The sequence below is a fragment of the Xenopus laevis genome, chromosome 9_10S (genome assembly GCF_017654675.1).
Source record: "Xenopus laevis strain J_2021 chromosome 9_10S, Xenopus_laevis_v10.1, whole genome shotgun sequence".
In the NCBI taxonomy this organism is placed as follows: domain Eukaryota; kingdom Metazoa; phylum Chordata; class Amphibia; order Anura; family Pipidae; genus Xenopus; species Xenopus laevis.
In genome coordinates, this window is record NC_054388.1 from 18,056,106 (window position 1) to 18,080,123 (window position 24,018).

The 24,018-nt window shown below is 39.0% G+C and overlaps 1 protein-coding gene across 4 annotated transcripts in view; it reads left to right on the forward strand.

The window, feature by feature from the left end:
• LOC108702681 (ABC-type organic anion transporter ABCA8) overlaps positions 1 to 24,018 on the forward strand; it is a 107,373-nt gene that overhangs the window by 10,752 nt on the left and 72,603 nt on the right. The window contains exons 2-5 of one of the 4 annotated variants that reach the window (XM_018238290.2): positions 16,352 to 16,493; positions 20,632 to 20,736; positions 21,446 to 21,653; positions 23,303 to 23,458. In XM_018238290.2, the coding sequence (XP_018093779.1) occupies positions 20,632 to 20,736; positions 21,446 to 21,653; positions 23,303 to 23,458 (469 nt within the window). In that variant the 5' untranslated portion in view covers positions 16,352 to 16,493. Of the gene's footprint in view, positions 1 to 16,261; positions 16,494 to 20,631; positions 20,737 to 21,445; positions 21,654 to 23,302; positions 23,459 to 24,018 lie in introns of those variants that run through there. The other 3 variants (XM_041578221.1, XM_041578220.1, XM_018238291.2) reach the window with 3 other exon arrangements.

Consider the following 24,018-nt stretch of genomic DNA (forward strand, 5'->3'; position numbering starts at 1 on the left):
AGCAGGGTGATAACGGACGAATCACTCCGTGGTGCTCACTGGAAGAACCCCAGACCAGTGCAGTTTTCTCCTGATAGGAGCACCGGCCCAGGTGTGAGGGGGTGCTTAACTTTTGGCACCCCCAAGAAAATAGGCCTTTCCTTTTCCTTTAAATTCAATAGGTGGTTTTTTTTTTTGTTTTGTCGCTGCAAAATGTTTCACGGTGGATTCTTGCCACAGTTTCGAGCAAAAATTTACAAATGGAGAAATGCGGAATTTCATCCCTAATCCAAGCCTGGTGAAAAAAATTTGTTTATCACTACTAGGAAGCATAACGTTTTAAAAAACTTTGAGCATATAACATTATACTCAAGGAAACTCAGGTTGTGTTCCTTCTTTCCACATCCAAGCTACTCAGTTGGTTAAATATAAAAGTCAGAATGTTGTCTCCCATGTGTGTGTGTGTGACCTGACTCCTTGTATTAATGTGGTTATATGCCAAAAGTCTACAATGGACTTAAGAAGTAAGTTATATCTTCTGAAAAGGTTTCTATTATAACCAGGGCCGCCATCAGAAATCACGGGGCCCTACACAACAAAATTTTCTGGGCCCCCTTGCCATGCCTCCCTTAACCATGCCTCCCCTAACCATGCCCCCACCAGGTCATGTGGACATTGATGGTTCAGGGGCCCTGCATTGATGGATCAGGGGTCCTTCCTTGGGGGGGGATCAGGGGCCCTTCCTTGGGAGGATCAGGGGCCCTGCATTGATGGATCAGGGGCCCTTCCTTGGGGCTTCAGGGGCCCACATTAGGGCTTCAGGGGCCCACATGGGGGTTCAAGGGCCCGCATGGGGGTTCAGGGGCTCACATTGGTGGTCAGTGGCACTGCATGGTGGGATCAGGGGCTCACATTGGTGGTCAGTGGCACTTACCTGCAACTGGGGGTCTCCAGTGATGACTTCTCCTTCTCTTGTGCAGTCTTCTTCTCTTGTGCAGTCTTCTTCCTCCAGCAGTGTCTTCCGCGTCTTCGCCGTCTCCAGGAAGAAGCTCCTTCTCCAGACGCGTCTTCAATCTCCTGTGTGCAGGCTGCCGGCGGTTTAAATAGAGTTGCGTCCATGCGTACTGACGTCATGCATACGCACGGTACGCAACCAATGTAAATTTCGACGGCGAGATTTGTTAATTGTGGCGTGGCCAGGCCCCCTCATAGCTAAAAATCCTCCGGGCCCGGGAGGACTGTCCCCCCTGTGACCCCCTGATGGCGGCCCTGATCATCATCACCGACATCAGCACATAAAGTAACGCACTTTCTAAGCATAGTTTTCTTTTGATTCCATGTGGTTGCATTTTACATCCCCTTGAGAACAATAAATAGACCCTATATTTTAGCACAAGGACACCAACGGTAATAAAGAATAAATGGTTTAGACACATTGGCAGGGGGGCAGAAAGGATCCTCCCTGGCACTCTCCACCCATTCTGTCCGATCCATTGACTCATGGGTGAAAGAGGGAGTGTGTTGTGATATCATAAGCGAATTCAGAGAGATTGGTGGAAAGGAAATTTCAGTATCAGGAAGGGTTTATATTAATGCAATGAAGTTAAATAAAATAATTGCAAATGAAAAATATCAGAAAAAAGGCTTTCTAACCCCATCAACTTGTTAAACTATCCTGGCAGAATTCCGATTCTCTTCTTGGAGTTAAGAATTGTTCAGTCTTGATGGTTTTGAATTTTTATTTTTTTGTTTTCCTAAGAGCCCTGGAAGGGTGATGGACTTTTCTGGAATGTTTTTGAATCTATCCTCATGGAATCTATCCTTATGCCACAATACCACAAAGATATTTTCTGTTTTTTTGTGTTAATATTGGAAGGTTTCTTTCCAGTGAAAGGGCTTGATGACTAACAATGACTTACTTGGTGTGTCTTTATTTGTAGCTCAGGACTGTTCTATATAAGAGCTTGTTTCTGTGCCAAGCCATTCCTATCAGTTTTCTCAGTGACTGGATTTCTCCACAGAACCTTGAAGCTTGGCGAAAACATTTTGTTCTCTCTCAACCACTGAAAACCTGATTAAATTGTGTTCTCAAAATCAGTTCACTGAAAGGTGTTGCAATAACTGGATTACGGTTTCAGAAATGGATGACCAAGAGATCTTTAACCAATTATTGTTATATTTAGGAACTAGAGGTGACGGAGTTGTTCCTGTAAAAGCTAATTTTAGACTCGGCTTTTTGTATATTAAACAATCTAGATCTTAAAGGGCCACTATATCTGCAACCACCATTGTGTTTCAAATGGAATAACGGCACATTATAATAATATTATTTACCAGGGCCAGAACTAGGGGTAGGCTGTAGAGGCATGTGCCTTGGGTGCAGATTGTGGGGGGCACAATTAGACAGGGAATGAACAGCTGGGAAGGTAGAAACTGTTAAGAGTGTGGCAGAGGATAGTGAATTGCAGGGGTGGCAAGTGGACTAGTATGGTTGGGAGCCATGGATGCCAATAGTTTGGTCCAATTCTGTTATATGCACCCTGTATGTTGCAAATCAGTGTTGAATTACTGACCATTTGTCCACATTTCTAATCAAGTCCCATAATAATGTTTAACATGACAAATCCCTTAGGATTATGGCACATGGTGTTTATTCTGATGTGTGGGATAAAAAAAAACAATGATGGTTATTGTTCAACAATGGCCAACTTTGCACATGTGCAGTAACCAATGGCAACAAATCAAATTGTTGCATTTTTTTTATTCTACCTGCAGCTGGCTGAAAGAAGCCAATCACTAACTGGTTGCTATGGATTAAGGTCCAAATGTGCCCAGTGTTGATAAATGAGCCCCAATATGCCCATCTCTAGCTGTCATCACTCATAATATAGTGACAGAAAGAGAACTTTTTTTGGCAGAAGAGATGATGATAATAATAGCAATTGAAAGTAATCAATGCATATACCCACATGATGGGATTGACATTGGTACAAGTAATACAAATCTCTAAAAATGTCTCCTTTTTTTTGTAATAATAAAACAGTACAGTGTACTAAGATCCCTTATCCAGAAAAGATCAGATCCTGAGCATTCTGGATAAAAGGTCCCATACCTGTACAAGAAATAGAATTCAGAAACTTGATTGTATTGTGTGAAATCAAGGTCCAGCGTTTTCACAGGGGCTCCAAGCAAAATGGGTGAAAGTTACACTTCTAAAAATCCCCTAGGAATGGTGAGCTTTAATTTCACACTTAAAGGGTTTGTTCAATTTGCAATATGATGTAGAGAATGATATTCTGGGACAATTTGCAATAGTTTTTAATTTTTTATTATTTGTGTTTTTTTGAGTTATTTAGCTTTTTATTCAGCAGCTCTCCAGTTGCAATTTCAGCACTCTGTTTGCTAGGGGCCAAATTCCCCTAGCAACAATGCACTGATTTGAATAAGAGACTGGAATATGAATAGGAGAGGCCTGAATATTATCAAAAAGTAGCAATAACAATACATTTGTAGCTTTACAGAGCATTTGTACTTTAGATGGGATCAGTGAACCCCATTTGGAAGCTGGAAAAAGAGACGAAAAAGGCAAATAATTCAGAAACTATAAAAAATCAATAATGAAGACCAATGGAAAGGTTGCTTGGAATTGGCCATTCTGTAGCATACTAAAAATTAAGTTAAAGGTGAACCACCCCTTTAAAATCTGTGCCAAAGTATAAATATTACATGTTCATTGTTATATACTATAACTCAATAAGAAATATGTTCTAGAACTATTAATAGCTTAAATAGCTACGCAATGGTTAGCGCGCCCATTTGCCTTGATAAAGCATATGCGAAACGCGCGTCTGCAAGCCTTCTACTTTTATTTATCTGAAAATTGATGGAGGAATCTTTCACCTTCTCTTTTGAAATATAATTAACGGATCGTTTGAATCTCATTAGCCTTGTGGCCATTTTAAGTGCGGAATGCATTCTCTTAAAACTCTTTTACTCTAAGGAACTGGGGATTTGCTGATGTTTTAGTTGAGTTAGCTCTTCAACAACAGTTAACTAAATGTAATATACAAGGCCGCAGTCCTCAGTGTCCTGCCTTCTCCCTCGTGTGGCGTCCCAGGGCTTAGAAAAACCTATAGATAGTTCTTTGGGACAGCTCCTCCTCTACACTATTTTCTTTTTCTGACCTTTTATCAAGAGTTGCTGGCGCTTTTTTTTAATATTTATTAACCACAAACTCACCTTGAAAATTTGAATATAGCACAAGCACTTTAATTAATTAACTTACACGGAAATTTTTAAACTTGTTGTTAATGAATTGTGCACAGGCACAGAATTGTTTGGACGTTGTTGTGATCATATTGGCACTAAGCACTTTTAGAACACAGAAGCACTTTATATTTATTCCCAATCAAATATGATAATTTAAGGAAGTGAGGGGTTTTACTGCTATTCTTTCTTTTGAATCAATTCTGCCACAGTAATAAATGACAGAATATTAAAAAGTGAGCAAAGTGGGTCTTATAGGAGTTTCACAGTTGCTCAGAGCAGATTGGACAAGCCATAGAACTTTTCTGATGCTTTGAACATCTGTATTTTCAGTTGATTAATACTAATATTGCTATTAAAGAGCAGGCTTCCACAGGACTGGACTTACTAACCAGGTGACCCTAGTCCAGCTCTGCTTGTCAACCCCCAATTTCCCTTCTCCTCCCTGTCCCCTCACTTTACATGCTCACATGCTCATGTCTAACCAGTCCGGTTCAAATCTCAAATCTAAGCTCATATCTAGTTTGGATGTGCTTGGGCAGCGTGCAGCCACTGAAATTCTGCCTGTGGAACAGCCAGTAAGAACATAAACTGAGAATTAACATATTTAATACTGTCAGATACTGTAGTATATGAAACAATGCATATAATTTTTGTACATTATGTTTTGGGCTTCTGTACCAGCCCAAGGCAACCACAGCCCTGTATCAGTAAAGATCTGTGTCTCCAAAGATGCCCCAGTAGCTCCCCATCTACTTTTCTGCTGATTCACTGCACATGCTCTGTGCTGCTGTCACTTACTGAGCTTAGGGTCTGACTTATATACAGTACACATAGAATAGAAATGTCACAATATAAGACTGATTAGTATTTAATACAGACAGGGCTGGATTTATTCAAGCGGCACCCCAAGGCAGCGTGGAAGCTTCTCACGTGCGCGCCCTCCTGTGGCCGCCGGTCTTAGCACCGGCTGCACAGACCTAGCGCCGGCCCCTGTGCGCACCCAATTGCGCTCTTAAATACCAGCGCACCCAGTGCTCCTCAGGATGCGGCAGGGCGGCTTGTCGCACCTAAAATTTTGCCGCCCTAGGCCTGGGCCTTCGTGGCCTAGCCAGAAATCCGGGCCTGAATACAGATAATTACTACATGACAGAAACCAGTGCAATTAGCATCAGAATATAATAATCAGCCTTGTAGCATCATCTAATATTACAGGTCAATAGGCTTGGGCTAATTTGACCCGTTTAGTTTTGCCAAAAATTCGCCGCTGGTGAAATGATGCGGATGCCCATTAAAGTATATGGCCGTCATTTCCGCAGCAAAACAAGGCGAAAAAATTCGCCCATACCTACATGCCAATGTTATTTTCTGTTTATATTTGATAATTTGCAACGACCCCTAAGCTTAGCTTCTCAACAGCTGCTCAGAGCCCACTGAGCATGTGAGTGTCACAGACACTTTCCAAGATGGTGACCCCCCCTGTGACAGGTTTGAAGTCCTGGATCATTGCTGCTATTGACAAGCTCAAACTTTAGGCTGGTGCAATCAGTTTAGTATATAAAATATGGCATTTTTAACCATATTCATTTTTAGGGTTGAGTTCTCCTTTAACCAGTTGTATCAGTTAGCTTAGTGAATTTGTGGCTAGATGGCATCTCTACTTTCACACAAGCCTGATATTATTGGCCTTGGTTAGAGACCAATAAGGTCTGTGCCAGAGTATCCTTTGGTATTCTGTTCAGTCTCCTGTATATTTGTAACAATATTTGTGCTATTGTACAGCATGTATTTTATCTGTGGTGCAGTGTCTCCACCTAGCGGGATCTGGGAGCAACGTGAAGAATTAAAACTTAAATGACTTGTAAAGCTGGTCAAAAACAATAAAATAAAGATAGTCATTTGATAAAAAAAAAATTTTCTTTTTCAGTTCGAATTGTAAGGGTTTATGTCTAGGGTTCTGTTATGTTGCAATTCCAAATCATGGATCCCTTTGATAAGTCTGCTTTATGTGACCTTTGTGTTTTTTATTCGGAAGCCATGTTTTATAACTATAGCCTTATTGATACATTTAAGAGCCTGCCATTTCGTTAGATCTAATAAACTTTCATTGAGCCATTGCCAGGCACATTGAATTGTGTTAGGTATCATTATATGGGCTGACATAGTGGCGTGATCTAACCATAGAATTCTTAAATACAGGGGAATATATGGGACCTATTATCTAGAATGCTCGGAACCTGAGGTCTTTCTGTAATTTGGATCTTTGTACCTTAAGTCTATTAGAAAATCATGTACAAATTAAACCCAATAGGCTGGTTTTGCTTTCAATAAGGACTAATTATATCTTAGTTGGGATTAAATACAAGGTGCTGTTTTATTATTACAGAGAAAAAGGAAATCCCTTTTTAAAATTTGGATTATTTGGATAAAATGGCATCTATGAGAGACAGCCTTTCTGGAATTCGGAGCTTTCTAGATAAACGGATTTCCAGATAATGGATCCCATACCTGTTTATTCTGTTTTAAGCCAATGAAAGTGGTGTTGGGAGCAATGTTCCCAATGTGGTGCACTCATGCATACAAATTTTAAGGCCAGCGCACACAACAAATAGTGGTGCGCACAAAGAATGTGGTGCAAAAATACAAAATCTTGATCAATTCTGACTTGAGCGTACAAGTTTAAAATGTGTGTACAAAATAATTTTGAGCTTTTGTTGCTATTTTTAATTCTGATAACACTGAGTGCCCTTTGGATGTATCTATGAGGGGATTAAGAGTGATATTTAAATCTTCACCAATAATCAATAAACTCTCCGCAAAATTGCCAAGTTTTCTTGTACGTGATTCATGTTGGGAAGAGAGATACAACCAATGGTGCACATGATGCAGTGTATAAAACCCTCTGATAAAAAACAAACTCCCATGTTGATCTATTAGGGAATCTTTTTAACACAAAGGGGCAGATTTATCAAGGGTCGAAGTGAATTCGAGGGAATTTTCGAAGTAAAAAAATTTGAAATTCAATGTAATTTTTTGGATACTTCGACCATCGAATAGGTTACTACGACTTCGAATTTACTTTGAATTCGATTCGAAGTAAAATAGTTATTAAAAAATCGAAGTACTGTCTCTTTAAAAAATACTTCGCCAAATTAAACCTGCCTTATAGAACATTTTCCTAAGTCTTCACACAAATCGAAGTAAAATCGTTCGATCGTACGCTAAAATCGTTAGAATTGTTAGAATCGTTCCATTCGAACGATTTTACTTCGGTGAAAAATACTTCGACTTCGATATTCGAATTTGAAGTATTTTTTACTTCGAAATTCGACCCTTAATAAATCTGCCCCAAAGTCTCTATTTTTACATATTCCTATAGCTACTCACTTGGTACAGGGTGGTAGAAGTACATGAATATGTACCCAATTTTTGTAGTGCAGTGTATTTCCACTTAAAGGAGAAGGAAAGGAATATTTAATTGGGTTTGCCAAAAGTTAGGCACCCAAAAGTGATTATATACAGTATACTTACCTCACACCCTAGGCCGGTGCTCCTTTCAGGGGAAAACTGCACCAGTCTGGGGGTTTGCCAGCGAGCACCATGGAACGTTTGGCTTCCTTCTTCAAATTTCCTGGGGCAGATGAATGCACAGTTGAACAAAATAGCTGTTAAAGTTCGGCTGTGTATGCGCACCCGTGCGAAGAAATAAGAAGCCAGAAGCTCTGTGGTGCTGGAGCGCCTTTCCTGCTCCTTTTAAAATAGGTTTCTTAAAGTAGTGGGTTTTTTCAGGGACATTCAATCCATTTTCATTGACAGAAATTATTTCAATTCACTCTCTATCACTGTTTACAAAGTAAATGAATACAATATTTGTAGTATAATCGACCATAACTAAAAAAAACGAAAGCACATAAAATAAAACCAGAACACGTAACCATAAGCGTAGTGGCAAAATCGACATGTGGGCAACTTGCCATACAAGAACAATATTAAAAGGGTTTGTTCACCTTTAAATTAACCTTTAGTGTGTTGTATTAGGCAATTTGCAATTTCTTTTCATTTTTTTTTTTATTTGTGGTTGTTGAGTTGTTTAGCTTTTTATTCAGCAGCTCTCCAGTTTGCAGTTTCAGCCATCTTGTTGCTAGGGTCCAAATTACCCACTTGGACCCATAATTCATTTGAATAAGAGACTAGAACATGAATAAGAGAGACCTGAATATAAAGTTGGGTCATAAAAAGTACTGTAGCAATAACAATAAGGGGCAGATTTATCAAGGGTCGAATTTCGAAGTAATAGGAGTTTTTTTTTTTAACTCCCATAACTTCGATATTCGAATAAAAAAAAGACCAACGAAAATTTATTTAAAAAAATTGAAAGTTTTTGTATTGTGGCATTCAATCGAATTCGATTCGAAGTATTTTAAAAAAAAAAAAACCTATGGTTTTTCAAAGTTCACCAATTGACTCCATGTAGGTTCTAAGAGGACCTCAATAGGCTAAAACAGCAATTGGGCAAGTTTTAGATGGCGAATGGTCGAAGTCTACGTTTTAAAGAGACAGTACGTGATAAATTTCAATATTCGAATATTTCGAACCTTGATAAATCAAAAACTATAAAAGAGAGAAAAAAATTAAGGCTTATCAAAATTAGCAGTTCTATAGAATACTAAGATTTAGCTTTACCCCTTTAAACAAATAATCTGTCATGCCCCTCTGTCCGGTATCTGTTTGCTAGTCCTCCAGGCTGGCTTTGTGTGAAAGCTACGGAAAGTACACCAATGAAGTAGAAATAACAAATTGGAAAAATTCCCTTTTTATAAATATTGTAATATTTAACCTGTCTCTGAGCTGACCCCAGGGACCATACGATTCATGGTGCACATGAATTCGTTTTTTCCTCTTCTTCCTATTACAATTAGAGAGGTATTATTTCTGATCAGGTGATCTCTGAGAAAGCGCAGAGACACTCACAATATGGGGGTTGAAAGGAAAAAATTTAAAAAGGGCAATATTTACTAAAATATTTATTACAATTTGGTAAGAATTACTTGCTCTGCAAAGAATTCCCAACCAGTACAGCCCAAACAGCAAAGAGGTTTTTGTTATGCTTTAAACTTGCTTAATTTTTTCTCTTTCTTTGTTAAATAAATTAATTCAGCAGGAAAATGTCATTAGCGGAAAATAAATGTCAATAAACCTGGAATTCATCCATTTTACTTGAATCCTTTGCTGATTTGATCACAGAACTATGGGGATTAAGGACATGACCTTCAAATTAAATTCAGTAACAAGGACCCTGCCAATTGCCAGAGTTGCAGAATATCAGGAGCTATTGTTCTGGGAGCATTCTGGCTTGGGACAGAATGCTGTACTTTGAAAAGGGCTGGAATAAACACACACAAATACTGCTGAACTTCAGATTTTGGATGGTTATTTTTTGACTAAAGACTTCCTGTTTGGGGTGCCTCCAACAGCAGAGTTATTTCTGCTTACTTACTACAGTACATAAAATCTAGTGCAGCATAACATATTAAGATATATTTATTTATATTTTTAAAGTGTGTAAAAATAAAGTGCAATTGGTACACAAGGAGAGACAAGTAACATAGTACAATACAAGTGGAAAAAGACACTTGTCTCTTGAACTTAATCTTTTAAGGCTAAGTGAAACATGCCTAACCGCTATTTGATCCAAAGTAAAGAAAAAAAACCTCTGTAGTCATCTCCAATTTGTCCCAGAGGGGGTAAGACCTACTGGTAAGTAGATAGTTGGATTGTATAGTTGCTATTGTATTGTCCCATTTAATACTTATACATAGTTATCATAACTCCCCTTAAATACCTTTTCTCCAGCAGAAACGAGCCCAACTTGGCCAGTCTTTCATCATAAGACTTTCCATACCCTGTACCATCTTACTTGCTTTTATTTGGACTCCCTCTAATTCCATAATATCCCTTTTGAGCACTGAACAAGAACGGCATGGGTTATTGTAGATGGAGCATTACCTCTGTTTCCCTCTGTTTCCCACAAATCTATACCCTTTTTAATAGTTGGGAACCTTATTGGCTTTGCAGCTAATGACTGTCATCGGTTGCTACAGCAAAGTTTATTATCAACAAGTGCTCCCAGGCCCATTTCCATTATGGATTTGCCTAGTGCAGTCCCATTAAGGGTAGAAGTAACTTGCATATTGGCTGATCACGGTAGAAAAGCAAATAAGGACCGCACTAGCTCACCGCTCTCCCCTCAATTCAGGTGCACAGTCAAAAACAGTGTCCCCACTGTAGGTACAACAAAGACTCGAAAGGCAGACGGCACTTCTGAAGATGGGGTTTATTGGAGTTCCTGCTGGAAAAAACCTGACGCGTTTCGGGAGTTATCCCTTAGTCATAGGTTAAGTGCCGTCTGCCTTTCGAGTCTTTATTGGCTGATCACCATGTCTTTATTTTCAATGTCCTCTCCAGATTTCCTAATTTGGAAATCCTGACAGATTGCCACCAGTCCAGATTTCACCTGGACAGCCCGGTAGTCGGAAGGGCTGCCCGGGTAAAATCTGAACAGGTGGCAACTCTACACTTAACTGCACAGAATGCCAGTTTGTCAATTTTGTAACATCTGCAAACACTGATACAATACTTAGAATGCCCCCCCTTTCACAGATCCATCACAGACGCCAGTCGAAACAAGCATATTTAGAGTGTGGGGATGGCATCACCGTCGTTCCATTGGGCATGGCGTTGATAACAGCATTACAGTGGCATTAGCTTCTTGCATGTTGGTTGCGCCTATTTACATAAATGCATTTCTATAATTCTCAAATGTTGTGCTCTGCATATTGTGCCACCCCCATCATTAATTTGTTGTTGTATTTCTGTCACGTTCGGCATCCTATATCCAGAACCCAAACTAAGCTCCCTGGTCTCGGCTCTCACTTCAGCCTCTAACCACCGCCTTTCACCTCGGGAGGAGCCCTCGGCTAATCGGATCCTGCAGGTCCTATTTTAGAGAGGAGCTAAGCTAACGGTTCTGGACGAGCAAAGGGGCACGATCGTCTCATCAGGATAATCGAAGGAAGAACACCACCAGGAACAGGCAGGCCGGGCCAGCACAAGCAGAGAATCGTCAGACAGGCCGGAATCTGGATTGGAGAGCATAGAATGGTTGGAGGACAGGCAAAGGTCAGATTGGTCACAAGCAGGCAGGATCAGGATTGGAGAGGTCATAGTAGTCAAGCAGGCAAGGGTCAATACACAGTATAACAGATAGGATTAAACTAAGCAAGGCACCTAGGAACTTTCTAAATAGTTGCTACACAACGAATTCCCCTTTTATAGTATTTGAATTTCGCGCCATTGCGCGTGACATCATCACGTCTGCGCATAAACCAGGAAGTGCAACAGCACGCGCGCCATAGGGGAACCGGACACTGGAGAGACGCCGGAGACGTGGCAGGGGGACCCCGCCGCCTACTAGACCACCAGGATGAGTCCTTACAATTTCCTTTTCCCATTTTTCTGTATTCATATCTTTACTCCCATTTTTCTGCTTATTTCTTTTGTGAGCTTCCATTTGTAGCCTCTGCTATTTTCCTCAGCCCCCAAAATCCATTAGGTTGCTAAAATCCAAATATTCTACAATTTGTCCTTCCTATGCATTTCTAAACTATACTATACATCCAAATCAGCAGTCTGTGGATCCTGCACTAGCAATTGTCAATTAATTGTCCTATTCTTTCATGTTTAAGGATGCAGTGTTGGACTGTGACACCAGGGGCCCATACAAAAACCTTCGACCAGGGGCCACTCTCAGTACTAATATTCTTAATCTCCTCAATCAACCTCTATTCTCCTAGTTTGTTTCTTTATATACTATAATCTATTATTCCATCTATTTAGCCTCTTTGTTCTCATATAATAGGGAATGGCCATGTAATAGGCCAAAAGTTTAGCAGCATGAGGGCCCACTTGCACTTTGGCCCACCTGGAGTTTTCCTGGTATCCCGGTGGGCCAGTCCGACACTGTAAGGATGTATTTAGGACTCGTGGCTGGCACAAGAGCATATATTACTTCTTTAATTGAAACATATCCTCACACTGATGTGCCCACTTTGTATGAATAGAAAATGGTCACATTATGCTTCAGACAATCCCACTTTGCACCCACCTCTAGTGTAATAGAAACAGTATAGCAGCCACGTTGCACTAATCTATTGTCACAATTGGCTGGTTTTGACAGTTTTCGGGAACTCATTCTGCCAGACAAGCAACACTGTAAATACAGAAGTTCAATGTCAAACATGCTGCAGATAAACTCTGAACTATATGCAAAGTGGGCGCACTGTTTTTCCTGTTTTTTCTGATTCTGTTGGGTGTACTTGTTAAAAAAACAACATATTTTCAAATGTCACGACACATTCACATAATATTTCACCAACTTTAAAATATATGAACAAAGAATACAGTAATTGTGGAGTGTACATTACAATAGTTTGGACACCCAAGTATGTCACCCACTTTGGCACAACACACGGCTTGTAAACACCTTATGTGTCCCGCTAAGAGTCTTTCAGTTCTTGCTGTAGAGATTTTTGCCCAAACCTTCAGCTTGCTTTTTTTTCAAGTAGCTTATGGTCATTTTGGTCAAGCTCATTTTGAGGTAGGTCTTATTGGGATCCATTCCCAGGCCACTGGCTGTCACAACCTCAAAGTATAATGGATCCAGTCCCCAAGTATTTTTATGTTTTTCATCAAATGCTACTCCTTTTTTGACTCCAGACAAACCCCGTGTGATTGTGGCCAGAGTTCCAGCTTGCCCAGAAGCTGTTTTGAATTCCCCTGATGTCAACCTTCTTGCAGCTTCTTTGCTGTCAAATGAGAGATTGCCTTTGCCCTACGGGGCAACATTTGAACAGTTGTCCCTAAACAATTTCTTGTATTTGTATTACCTTCCACAGTTTCCCTTTAACTGCCATTTCTTGATGAGATTACAGACAGCAGAAATTAGCCAGAAACATCTTGCAATCTATAAGGCCTAATGAGATAATCAGGTTAGGGAATCCTTGCTCTTTGCTATAAGAGTGTGGGGAAGAAGTTACTCTGGTATGCCTAAATACTATTTTTAGGGTTTTAATGCAGTTTAACCCGTCTCTTGGCATATATGCACCTTATAATATACATTAAGGATGTATTGTACATGTATACAAAAGATCAATGCTGAACACTATTGGGATATACAGCCAGAATCAGAAATTATGTCATTCCAATATTTAAAAAGGGATTATATCAACCTGGCAATTATAGGCCAGTAAGTCTGACATTTGTTCATTAATGAACAAATGTTCATTAATGACTTAGGGGAGGGGTACAGAGAAGGGCAACTAAGCTGGTAAAAGGAATGGAAAATCTTAGCTATGAGGAAAGACTGGCCCAATTGGGGATGTTCACGCTGGAGAAGAGGCGCTTAAGGGGTGATATGATAACTATGTATAAATATATAAGGGGATCATATAATAATCTCTCTAATGCTTTATTTACCAGTAGGTCTTTTCAGCTGACACAAGGTCACCCATTATGATTAGAAGTATAGAGGTTCCGCCTAAATATTTGGAAGGGTTTTTTTTTACAGTGAGAGCTGTGAAGAAGTGGAATTCTCTCCCTGAATCAGTTGTACAGGCTGATACATTAGATAGCTTTAAAAAGGGGTTTGATGGTGTGGGAATACAGGGTTATGGGCGATAGCTCATACAAGTTGATCCAGAGACTCCAATTGCTATTTTGGAGTCAGGAAGGAATTTTTCCCCCTCTGAGGCAAATTGGAGAGGCTTCAGATGGGGCTTTTTGCCTTCCTCTGGATCAACTGGCAGTTAGGCAGGTTAAAAAAAAGTAAAAAGGTTGAACTTGATGGACGCGTGTCTTTTTTTCAACCTAACTTACTATGTAACTATGCACTTAGAACCACCACAGAGCTTACAATGCTACATTTTTCAGGTAATTAATTAGATGGAAGCCGAGAACAGAGCTGCTACTGCAGGTAAACAAGGTGTACCCTCCCACCTTATGGCTCTTCCTTGGATGTCTGGAGGAGAGACATGGTCCTGGTTGTTCCTAGTGTTTTAGAGGAAGCCTGAGAAAGGACTAAGGGGGCCCATGGAGCCCGAGACACAGACAGTGTCTGATAAGGAGAAACAGAATGCCTGAGTCTGGACTTGAGAGAGAAAACGAGTGCTAAAGGACCTGTGACTGTGCCTGGAGAGAGACTGAGTCTTTTGGAGAAAGCGTAGCAGTGAAGCTAACTTGGAAGAAGGCTGTGTGGCTTGACTGATGGGGAGAAATGATCTCTGAACTGTGAGTAACAGGGTGCTAAACTTCAATAATGTGATTGATACACACGGAGGATTGCAGTGGATCCTATTACTGTTCCTATGGTGCTCCGTCCAAGCACCTAAAATATCAATCCAATATCTGTAGTCTGGAACAAAGGACCAAATCGCAGGATAACTGCAAATGTGCCAAATTTTATTTTAATCCACACACGACATGTTTCGGGCGCAACTGCCCTTTTTCAAGTGTGTAATATATATAAAAAGGGTGCTAAACTTATGGTGATCCAGAGTCTGAAAGAAACTGTGAGAAACTGTTATATGTTGATGTCTTATGAAGATAAACACCCTGTTGATGTAAAGTCTTACATATTTGCATTTTTTGTGTCCCTGTCTCTTATCTGTATAAGAAACCCACATGCCTACCTTTGCATAGTTTAATCTTCCCACAATGTGCATAAACATTTGAGTTTTACACAGGACCCTTACTGCACCTGCAACTATGGCAATTAAACCGAACCTACTGTTTTCACCAATTTGTACTTTTTGCTTGACAAAGAGTGGAGTGCCGCTCGAAACGTTGCATTATGAGGCTGTCCTTCAAATAATAAAGACGGTTTTACAAAAGTTGAAATGCTGTCTGTTGGAGGAAATTCATGCACCTGCAACAATCCAGCCTTCTCTTCTCTTTGTTCGCCAGATGTAAAGTAATGTAAACACTTGGGTGGTTATTTATTAAAAGCCGAATGCCAAAAACGTGAAAGATTTTAGTTTTTTGCTATAAAATCCTATTTTTTTGGTGGAAAAAAAACCCCACAAATTTTTCGAGATTTATTATACCCCGAGGATGGAAAAAGTCAGAATCCGAAAATCCAGCATCTCAGACCTGCCAAGGTTGTATACGGGAGATGTCCCTATACTATTTGGAAGTTTCTATGGTCTGCGCTGAAATTAGCCTGAAAATCCGACTATTTCGGACTTCACTGGCAAAAATCTGAAAAATGTGGGCTATTCAGGATAAAGCCCAAAAAAATCATACGATTCGGATTTGCTCAATTTTATCAAGTTTTTCCCTGATCCAATCAAATTGTGCTTAAATAGGGTCACATAGTGGATTTTAGTTTGGTCGGACTTTATTTAAAAAAAATCTGAAAAAATTTAATTTTGATAAATAACCCCCTTACAGTAAGTTTTTTTTTTTTTAGTCCACTAGCAGTATAAAGACTTTACTGTAAATTGATTATACATCTCTTTGAGTGGTTGAACATGGCAATTATGTTTGTTATTTGATTTTTTGATACAGTAGGTTTAAAGGAGAGCTTTGCACGGACCACACTCGGCTATTGCAGAACTGTAACCAGCAGGGAATATACTGGGAACTGTAGTTCTGCAGCAGTGAAATGCAAGGCATATGCCATCAGAGCTGTCTAATATTGCATATTTAACCAAAAAAATAAATCCAAAATTTACAGTACATAGGACATGGGGGTTGTTATTATTTGTTCTCTGAAATAACCCATGGTAAACCAATTAGATCGCAGCTCTCCCATCTGGGTGGTCATTCTTGAATTCTCAGTGTGCTGGATTTCAGTAAACAAACAAAAAAAGATTGCTTCATTTGATCAGTTATTCAGACATATTGTTGAAGTCCGGTCCCTCCTTCCCAAAAGGGACTGGCTGTTTTGTAAGTAAAAAAGGAACTTGGGTATGAGGGAGCGAGAGGGGCTGCAGCTGCATTGCTAACAGGAAATAAGAATATCCATTATATCCATCTGATACTTTCACAGCTGCACATTTGGATTCTTTGTCAATTTCGAAATCACCAAAAACATGAATCAAAGAGAGCAAGGCTGAAACCTGAGCGCTGAATTGTGGGGTCTATCCTAGAATTGAGCTCTTGACTGGAACGTTCTTTTTTGTACTTTCAGAGTAAGTAATCATCTTCATCCTTCAAATGTGTTCTCATACGACTACTAACTGTAACGTTTTCATTAGGACAGCACATTACTGTATACTCCTATAATTTCTTTTGAAGTCTCATCCTGTTATTATTTACTACTTGGGGTTGATAGTTTGGAGCAGGGATCCCCAACCTTTTGAAGCTGTGAGCAACATTCAGAAGAAAAGGAGTTGGGGAGCAACACTAACATAAAATATGTTCTTGGGGTGCCAAATAAGTACTGTGATTGGCTATTTGGTAGCCCCTATGTGGATTATCAACCTACATTGAGACTCTGTTTGGCAATGCACCTGGTTTTTAGACAACCAAAACTTGCCTCCAAGCCAGGAACTCAAAAATAAGCTCCTGCTTTGAGGACACTGGGAGCAACATCAAGGGGTTGGAGAGCAACATGTTGCTCACGAGCTACTGGTTGGGGATGACTGGTTTACAGAATCGTGTTGTGCAATTAGATTTTTAGGCTTGGTAAACAAAATTATCCTTCACAATACTTTTTACTTTTACTTTCTCCTTACAAAATAACAACAATTAGATACATTTACCTCTAATAAATGGAAAGATTCAGATAAATGAGGCTGTCTGTGGGGATTAACCTATATACAAATAAAGCATTATAATCATCAAGTAGAGTAAAAATTAAGTGATAGCAATCCACAATTATGAATAGAGTAATAAGATAAGATACAGCCACCAAACATACAATCAGTACAGCTTCCCATGGGACATGCACACATATATCTCCTGGGGTGGAACTTTATAGTGGTCTCCAGTACTAATACGGGTATGGGATCCGCTATCCGGAAACCAGTTATCCAGAAAGCTCCAAATTATGGAAAGGTCCTCTCTCATAGACTCCATGTTATTCAAATAATCAAAATTTTGATTTTCTTTTACTCTGTAATAATAAAACAGTACCTTAACTAAGATAAGATAATTAATCCTTATTGGAAGCAGAACCAGCCTATTGGGTTTGTTTAATGTTTACATGATTTTCTAATAGACAATCTATGAAGATCCAAATTACGGAAAGATATGTTATCTACAAAGCCCTAGGTCCTGGATAATAGGTCCTATACCTGTACTAGCTAGTGCTACAGGTATTAGCATCCACTACTGCAGCACAACATTGACCTCAGTCTGGTACTTAAACGGGTATAACATAAACAAATAAATATTATGCCATTGTATTGAATGTAACACATTCTCTTCATCTGCATAACATTTGCTGTCATACTGATTTTATTTGTTTAATATGAAAATCAAATAAAATATTTTCAAAATAAACAGAAACAAATAAGCACTTTTGGTGGTATGCCAGTGATAGCAATATTGATGTGTAGGTGCCTCTCTGGTCATTTTGACTGGTCATGTGCTTACAGAAAGAGCCAGCACTTCAGCGTAGAACTGCTTTCAGGTAGGCTGTTGTTTCTCCTACTCTGGGTTGGGGCAAACGGGCAGATTCGGGGAGATTAAATATTAAAAAATACTTTATCAGTTTGCTCTTTTGAAAAATGGATTTGAGTGCAAAAGTTTGTAGGAGCAGCACTATTAACTGATGTATTTTGAAAAAATGGAAGCAAAAATAACCAGTGGTCACGCAAGAAGTGAACACTCAAGGTCTCATGTTGAGACATAGTGAGAGCATGTGATATGGCGACTTAAGAAAATCGTAAGGGTCTACATAGCATCTCCCTAAAACATTCAGTCTGTTGAGAGAATGTGCATGAATTTTTCATGATCCCCAGGAGCACAGCAAAGATATCGGCCAACTCAGACAGCTGCAGCCCAGATGTTTAATGGAAACTACTTAGAAAATTAAGAGACTCTTTATTTTGTTTTCACACTTATTTTGTAGAAGTGCAGTATTTATCATTTTGTTATATAGCGGGCTGATATAATAATGAGTGATTTGTCTTTAATGAAACGTTAGTATAATACAGGCAGTAGTGCTGTGAGTGCTGCAGATTGCAGTTGGCCGTGGAAGCGTTGGACACACTTTTTGTATTGCTTTATTTCTTCTCTTCAATTTAGTTTGGTTTTCTTTCTGGTTACTGGGGTTACGTGGGAAAGAGAAAACTGAAAGGCAAAAAAAAATTGTTGAAGAAAAAAAGTACAGAATTCCTGCAAAAGTTATAGATGACTGGACATGCCAAACTGTCTGTTGCCAAGTGAAAATAAAATCAAGAGGGGCTGGGGAAGACCTGGTGGTCTTGGTACATATTGGTAGCAATAACACAGTTAGAGGAGGGAAAGCAGTCCTCGAGAATGGGGTTAAAAATTAAATGAAAAGCTGAGGTGGAGGACTTCTGAGGTAGTTCAGAGAGCTAGGGAGATGAATGTGTGGCTTATTAGTGTAGTGTAGGGAGGAGGGATTTGGGTTTTTGGAGAACTGGGCTCCTCTTTCAATTGACTACAGCTGCTTTGAGGGAGAGGATGGCTAGAGTTTATTATTGTAGCTCACTGATTAAGATTTATGGCTATAGTAATCGAAAATCGGGGTGGAGCATTGGATGGAGGTATCATTAATGGTACAATTTGTATTTACAAACTATTTCGGATGGTAAATGTATATTTACAAATACAAGAAGCCTAGCTGCTAAAGTGGGAGAGATAGAGTTACTGGCACTGAAGGAGATACAGTATATGACATAATTGGCATTGGTGAAACATGGCTGAATGAGTAACATGACTGGGAAGTAAATATAGAAGGCTATACAGGTATAGGATCCCTGATCCGGAAACCCGATATCCAGAAAGCTCCGAATTACGGAATGGCTGTCTCCCATAGACTCCATTTTATCCAAATAGTCTAAATTTTTTAAAAATGATTTCCTTTTTCTCTGTAATAATAAAACAGTAGCTTGTACCAGATCCCAACTAAGATATAATTAATCCTTATTGGAAGCAAAACCAGCCTATTGGGTTTATTTAATGTTTAAATAAATTTCTATTAGACTTAAGGCATGAAGACCCAAATTATGGAAAGATCCGTTATCCGGAAATCCCCAGGTCCCGAGCATTCTGGATAACAGGTCCCATACCTGTACTTTATTTCAGATGTAGAAGGGCAATAGAAATGGATGAGGGTATGCCTGTTTGTTAAGCAGAATTTAGAAACCAATTTAAATGAAGATGTGATGGTGGAAAATGAGGTGGCTGAAGCCGTATAAGTCAGTCTTTTCATAGATTATAGTGTCATGTAAATTAATTGTAGGGGCATGCTGTAGACCAGAGGTGCCCAAAAGGTAGATCGGGATCTACCAGTAGACCTTTAGATGGTGATGAAGACATTGTCAATAAAGAGCTTGTCTAAATTACCCTCCTATTCCATGCTTTTCATTCAGATATTTATTACGTTAAGGTTACATAAGAAATAATTGCAAATATAACAATATACATTTTCTCATAAATCAGTATTTAAGTAATATTTTCCATGGAACAGAATGCTAACAATGTTTTATGGATGTAGATCATAATTGGACAACACTAAAAGTAGACCTCGCATTAGTAAAGTATGGATACTCCTGCTGTAGACCCACGCATGTTAGTGAAGAGGCTAATCTCCTGCTGCAAATAGAAGAGGCTGCTACTTTGGGGAATTAGAAGAGTTTAAAAACCCCACTCCGTAGCAGCAGAGATTGTTCATCTCACTCAAGGATATGGTACATAAATGTTAACTCAAAATGAATGTGAACCAAAGGACCAGGGCCTGATGGAATACACCCTTAGTTACTTTCTTCTGGTATGAAGAAAAGTATGGTACCTATGGATTGGAGGAAAGCTGATGTAATACCAATATCTAAAAAGGGATTACAGTCTCAGTCTGGCAATTATAGGTCCGTACATTTTAACTAGAAGCAAAACCAGCCTAATGGGTTTATTTAATGTTGACATGATTTTCTAGTAGACTTAAGGTGTGAAGATCCAAATAACGGAAATGGATTGGTCATCTAGAAAACCCCTGGTCTTGAGCATTCTGGATAACAGGTCCCATACCTGCACTCAGATAATCAGACTTTATGCAAAATGGTTGCTTTTTTAGTTCTTCTTTGTCTTCCAGGCAAATTTTTCTCAGCACTGATATACTTATATAACTATTGTTTCCAGATGTTGGAACTTAACCTGAGTGAGACAAGTCTGTTTCAACAGACCATGGCATTGCTCTGGAAGAACCTGCTGCTGAAATGGAGGAGGAAGTGGCACACTACCCTGGTAAGTGCACAAACGAACAGAATTATTATTATAAACTGATAACTGAGAATTTATGCAACTGTAGATAATGTCGTGGTAACACTCATAATCAGCGGCTCTTTCTAAAATATAGTCTCAATAACTCACTTTCTCTTTACCTTTTCCTTCTGACCCTTTCATTTGCATTCAGTAAGAGGGTATAGCCAAAGTCCAAGTATAGAAGGGCTAATGGTTGGTAGAAAAGGTAAGCTCACTGGAAGTTCCCTGGTTGGTGGGAGAGGAGGTTGGCCTTACAGTTTGAAAAACACAAGTCCTGATAACTACTTTTGTTGCATTTAGGAGAACTGACTGTTTTAAGTTTGCAGTGTAGTTGTTCTAGTACACTGATTCTTTTAAATCCCAACACAATAATAATAATTGTAATAATATAGTTAAGATGACACCTGTTTGTATACAATAATACTTACTGGAATGGAAGACAATGGATTGGCCTTTTCTCCACATGCATTCTGCACAACCATAGAAACGCCTAGTGCCCCACAATCCATGAGTTTATGTTAGAGATCTATTCTAAACATTTTTAATTTGGTCTTCTTTTTTTCCAAAGTTACGTACTTTGAATCATACATCTTCAGGGCCTGTCTTAGGCCGCAATGCCCATTACATTACACAGCCTCATTTCATAACTAAAGCATAAACCTTATCTAAGCCAACTTTTTTCTCTACCCAGGAATGGCTGCAGAACTTGGCCTTTGTGTTCCTGATGTTTCTAATAATTGTCCTAGGGCTTAATAGCACCACATCAGCGACTCATATATCACCAGCACAAGTCCTTGGTCCATTGGATGCATTTAACAATTTCTCTGTTGGATATGTGAGCACCACCGCTACATCCAGAGCTATTATGGAGAAGGTGTCCAGAAGCGTCATTGTACCTGGTAAAAATGCATCATTAAGATTTAGCAAGCCCATTGTATACTATTTAAAAACTTTGTATATTATCATTGCATGTACTTTTTGATAAGCACATTTGCAACAATTATTAGTTAAAGGTAATTACCAAAATAACAAAAAAAGAACAAAAATTAGCTCTACCTCACAAACATAGTAGTTTAAGAGCTTCTGTTTGAAGTTCTTATTGGACTGTGTTCATGACACTTCCTGTTCACACTTGATGGATGTGTGTCTTTTTTAAACCTAACTTACTATGTTTCATCCTATACTGCTAATAATGTTCTGTTATTTAGGACAGCACTCCCATATAGTGATATAAAAATATGTATCTTTTTTTCACTTTTGAATTATTGAATAATAGTCAAAAAATGCAAGTGCTACCAAAGAAGTTCCCCTAATTAGAAATGTACCTGCAGGATGGTCACTTTCCTGTTGCAAGAATAGTGGAATAGCTTAGGGCAGCACTACTTCTAATGTATTTACTGTGTTGGTGTGTCTGGACTTGAGGGTAAATATGTGACCATGAGTTGGTTCAGGTAGAGAGCACTTCTTGTTTATGTCTGGGTGGGAGTCACTGTGAATTATTTTTGGCAGTTGCAGGGCTACAATTTGTTTTTTTTTTCTATGAGCAAGAAGTAGTTAAAACTGCTATGTAACCAAATAAAATTTTAGTAGATTCATACCTTGATGATGTAGAGGCACTGAGTTAAAAGATAGGTTTATTAGATTTGCCCTGAAGGGTCCCAAGATTATAGCTGATATTTCAGTGGTTACATAAGCTTGCATTTTACAGCAAACTTCAGGTATGAAGAAATAAATGTTAAAATAAATTAGATGTTCAACCTCGGACCACTCAGAGATACTGTACTTTCTGAAAACCATACAAACCCTTTTTGAAAAATAACAATTCTGAAGCTTCCTAACTAATTTATCATGGACGAATCATAGGGGCTTCACCAGAATGTTGGAGTTCAATATTAACCAGTATGTTTATGTTTTTTTTGTCTATGTGCATAGTAGACAGATTATAGCAGAAATGTTCATTTTATTAGAAAATGATGTTAAAGATACACATGGAACTCTCAAGGGGACTTAAAGGACAAGGAAAGGCAAAAAAATGAAATCCCATTTTTAATTTCTTTAATGAAAAAGAAACCTATCTCCAAAATACTTTAATTAAAAAATGTGTGCCGTTTTTATAAGAAACCTGACTGTATGCAGTGAAATTCTCTCATTTACTGCTGTGGATAGGAATTGTCAGACAGTGCCTAACTGCTGAGCAGGTAAACAATCATACTTATGAACAGTAGGGGCAGCTTTGTTTATGATGATCCCTAAGCAGCCCAGACCACACTGAGCATGTGCAGGGTCAGGGTCAGGCAAAGATGTTTAACAAAGATGACAGCCCCCTGTGGCCAACTTTGAAAGCATAAATCATTTGTTTGATTAGGCTTTGTGGTGCAGTAAGTTCATGCTTATGTTTAGTATACAAAATACAGCATTTCTAGCCTTATTCTTTTTTAGACTTTCCTTGTCCTTTAAGATATCAACATATTTTAAAGTAGGAGGTACATTATTTTTTAAAATAGTTGTAATTAACCAACTAATCATCAAAAACCATTTCACTTCTAAGATATAAAGATCCAAGAATTTGCGGATGAAGAGGAGCTAATGGAGGCTTTTCGTAACAAGTCAGTGGTTGGAGTCACCTTTGTAGACAAGTTCAGTTACCATATCAGATACCCACTGCACCAAATGAAACATCCAAATGATTACTTTGCTGTTATGGGTAAGACGATTTTTCATCCTTTGTGTGCCATTAGTCAGAGTCTTCCACTACCTCCATGCTATTGGGGTGACGATGATAATAATATTAACAATAATGGCAACAATAAGACCGTCCAAGCATCCTTCATGCAAAGATAAGGAGACTTAAATTGGCCATACATACAGAGAAGTTTTTGAAAGGTTTGTACTATTATCTGGTTGTGTATGTTGAATGAATGACCAGTAGAAAGCAAATTAGAGGCCAAACACACAACTTACATTAGGCAGGTGCTTCACTCATTTAGGCCACATAATGTGAAAAACAATAACATTTCAGGCTGTACCTTAATAAAAAACAAGCAAATCTTACTGACACGAGTAAGAAAAGTCTATCTATAGTGTCGACAGTCCCAAGATATCTGGAAAACTCCTAGTGGGCACAGGTGTCAAAGTTTCCTGCTCATCTAGCCATTTTGCCTTTTGTGCCTCTACTGTATTTGTCATTAATCTTTTCTGTATGAGAAGAAATGGAGAGAAGGCTAAACAATAGTGGGCCCTTGGCATTCCGGTCTAACACTGTCC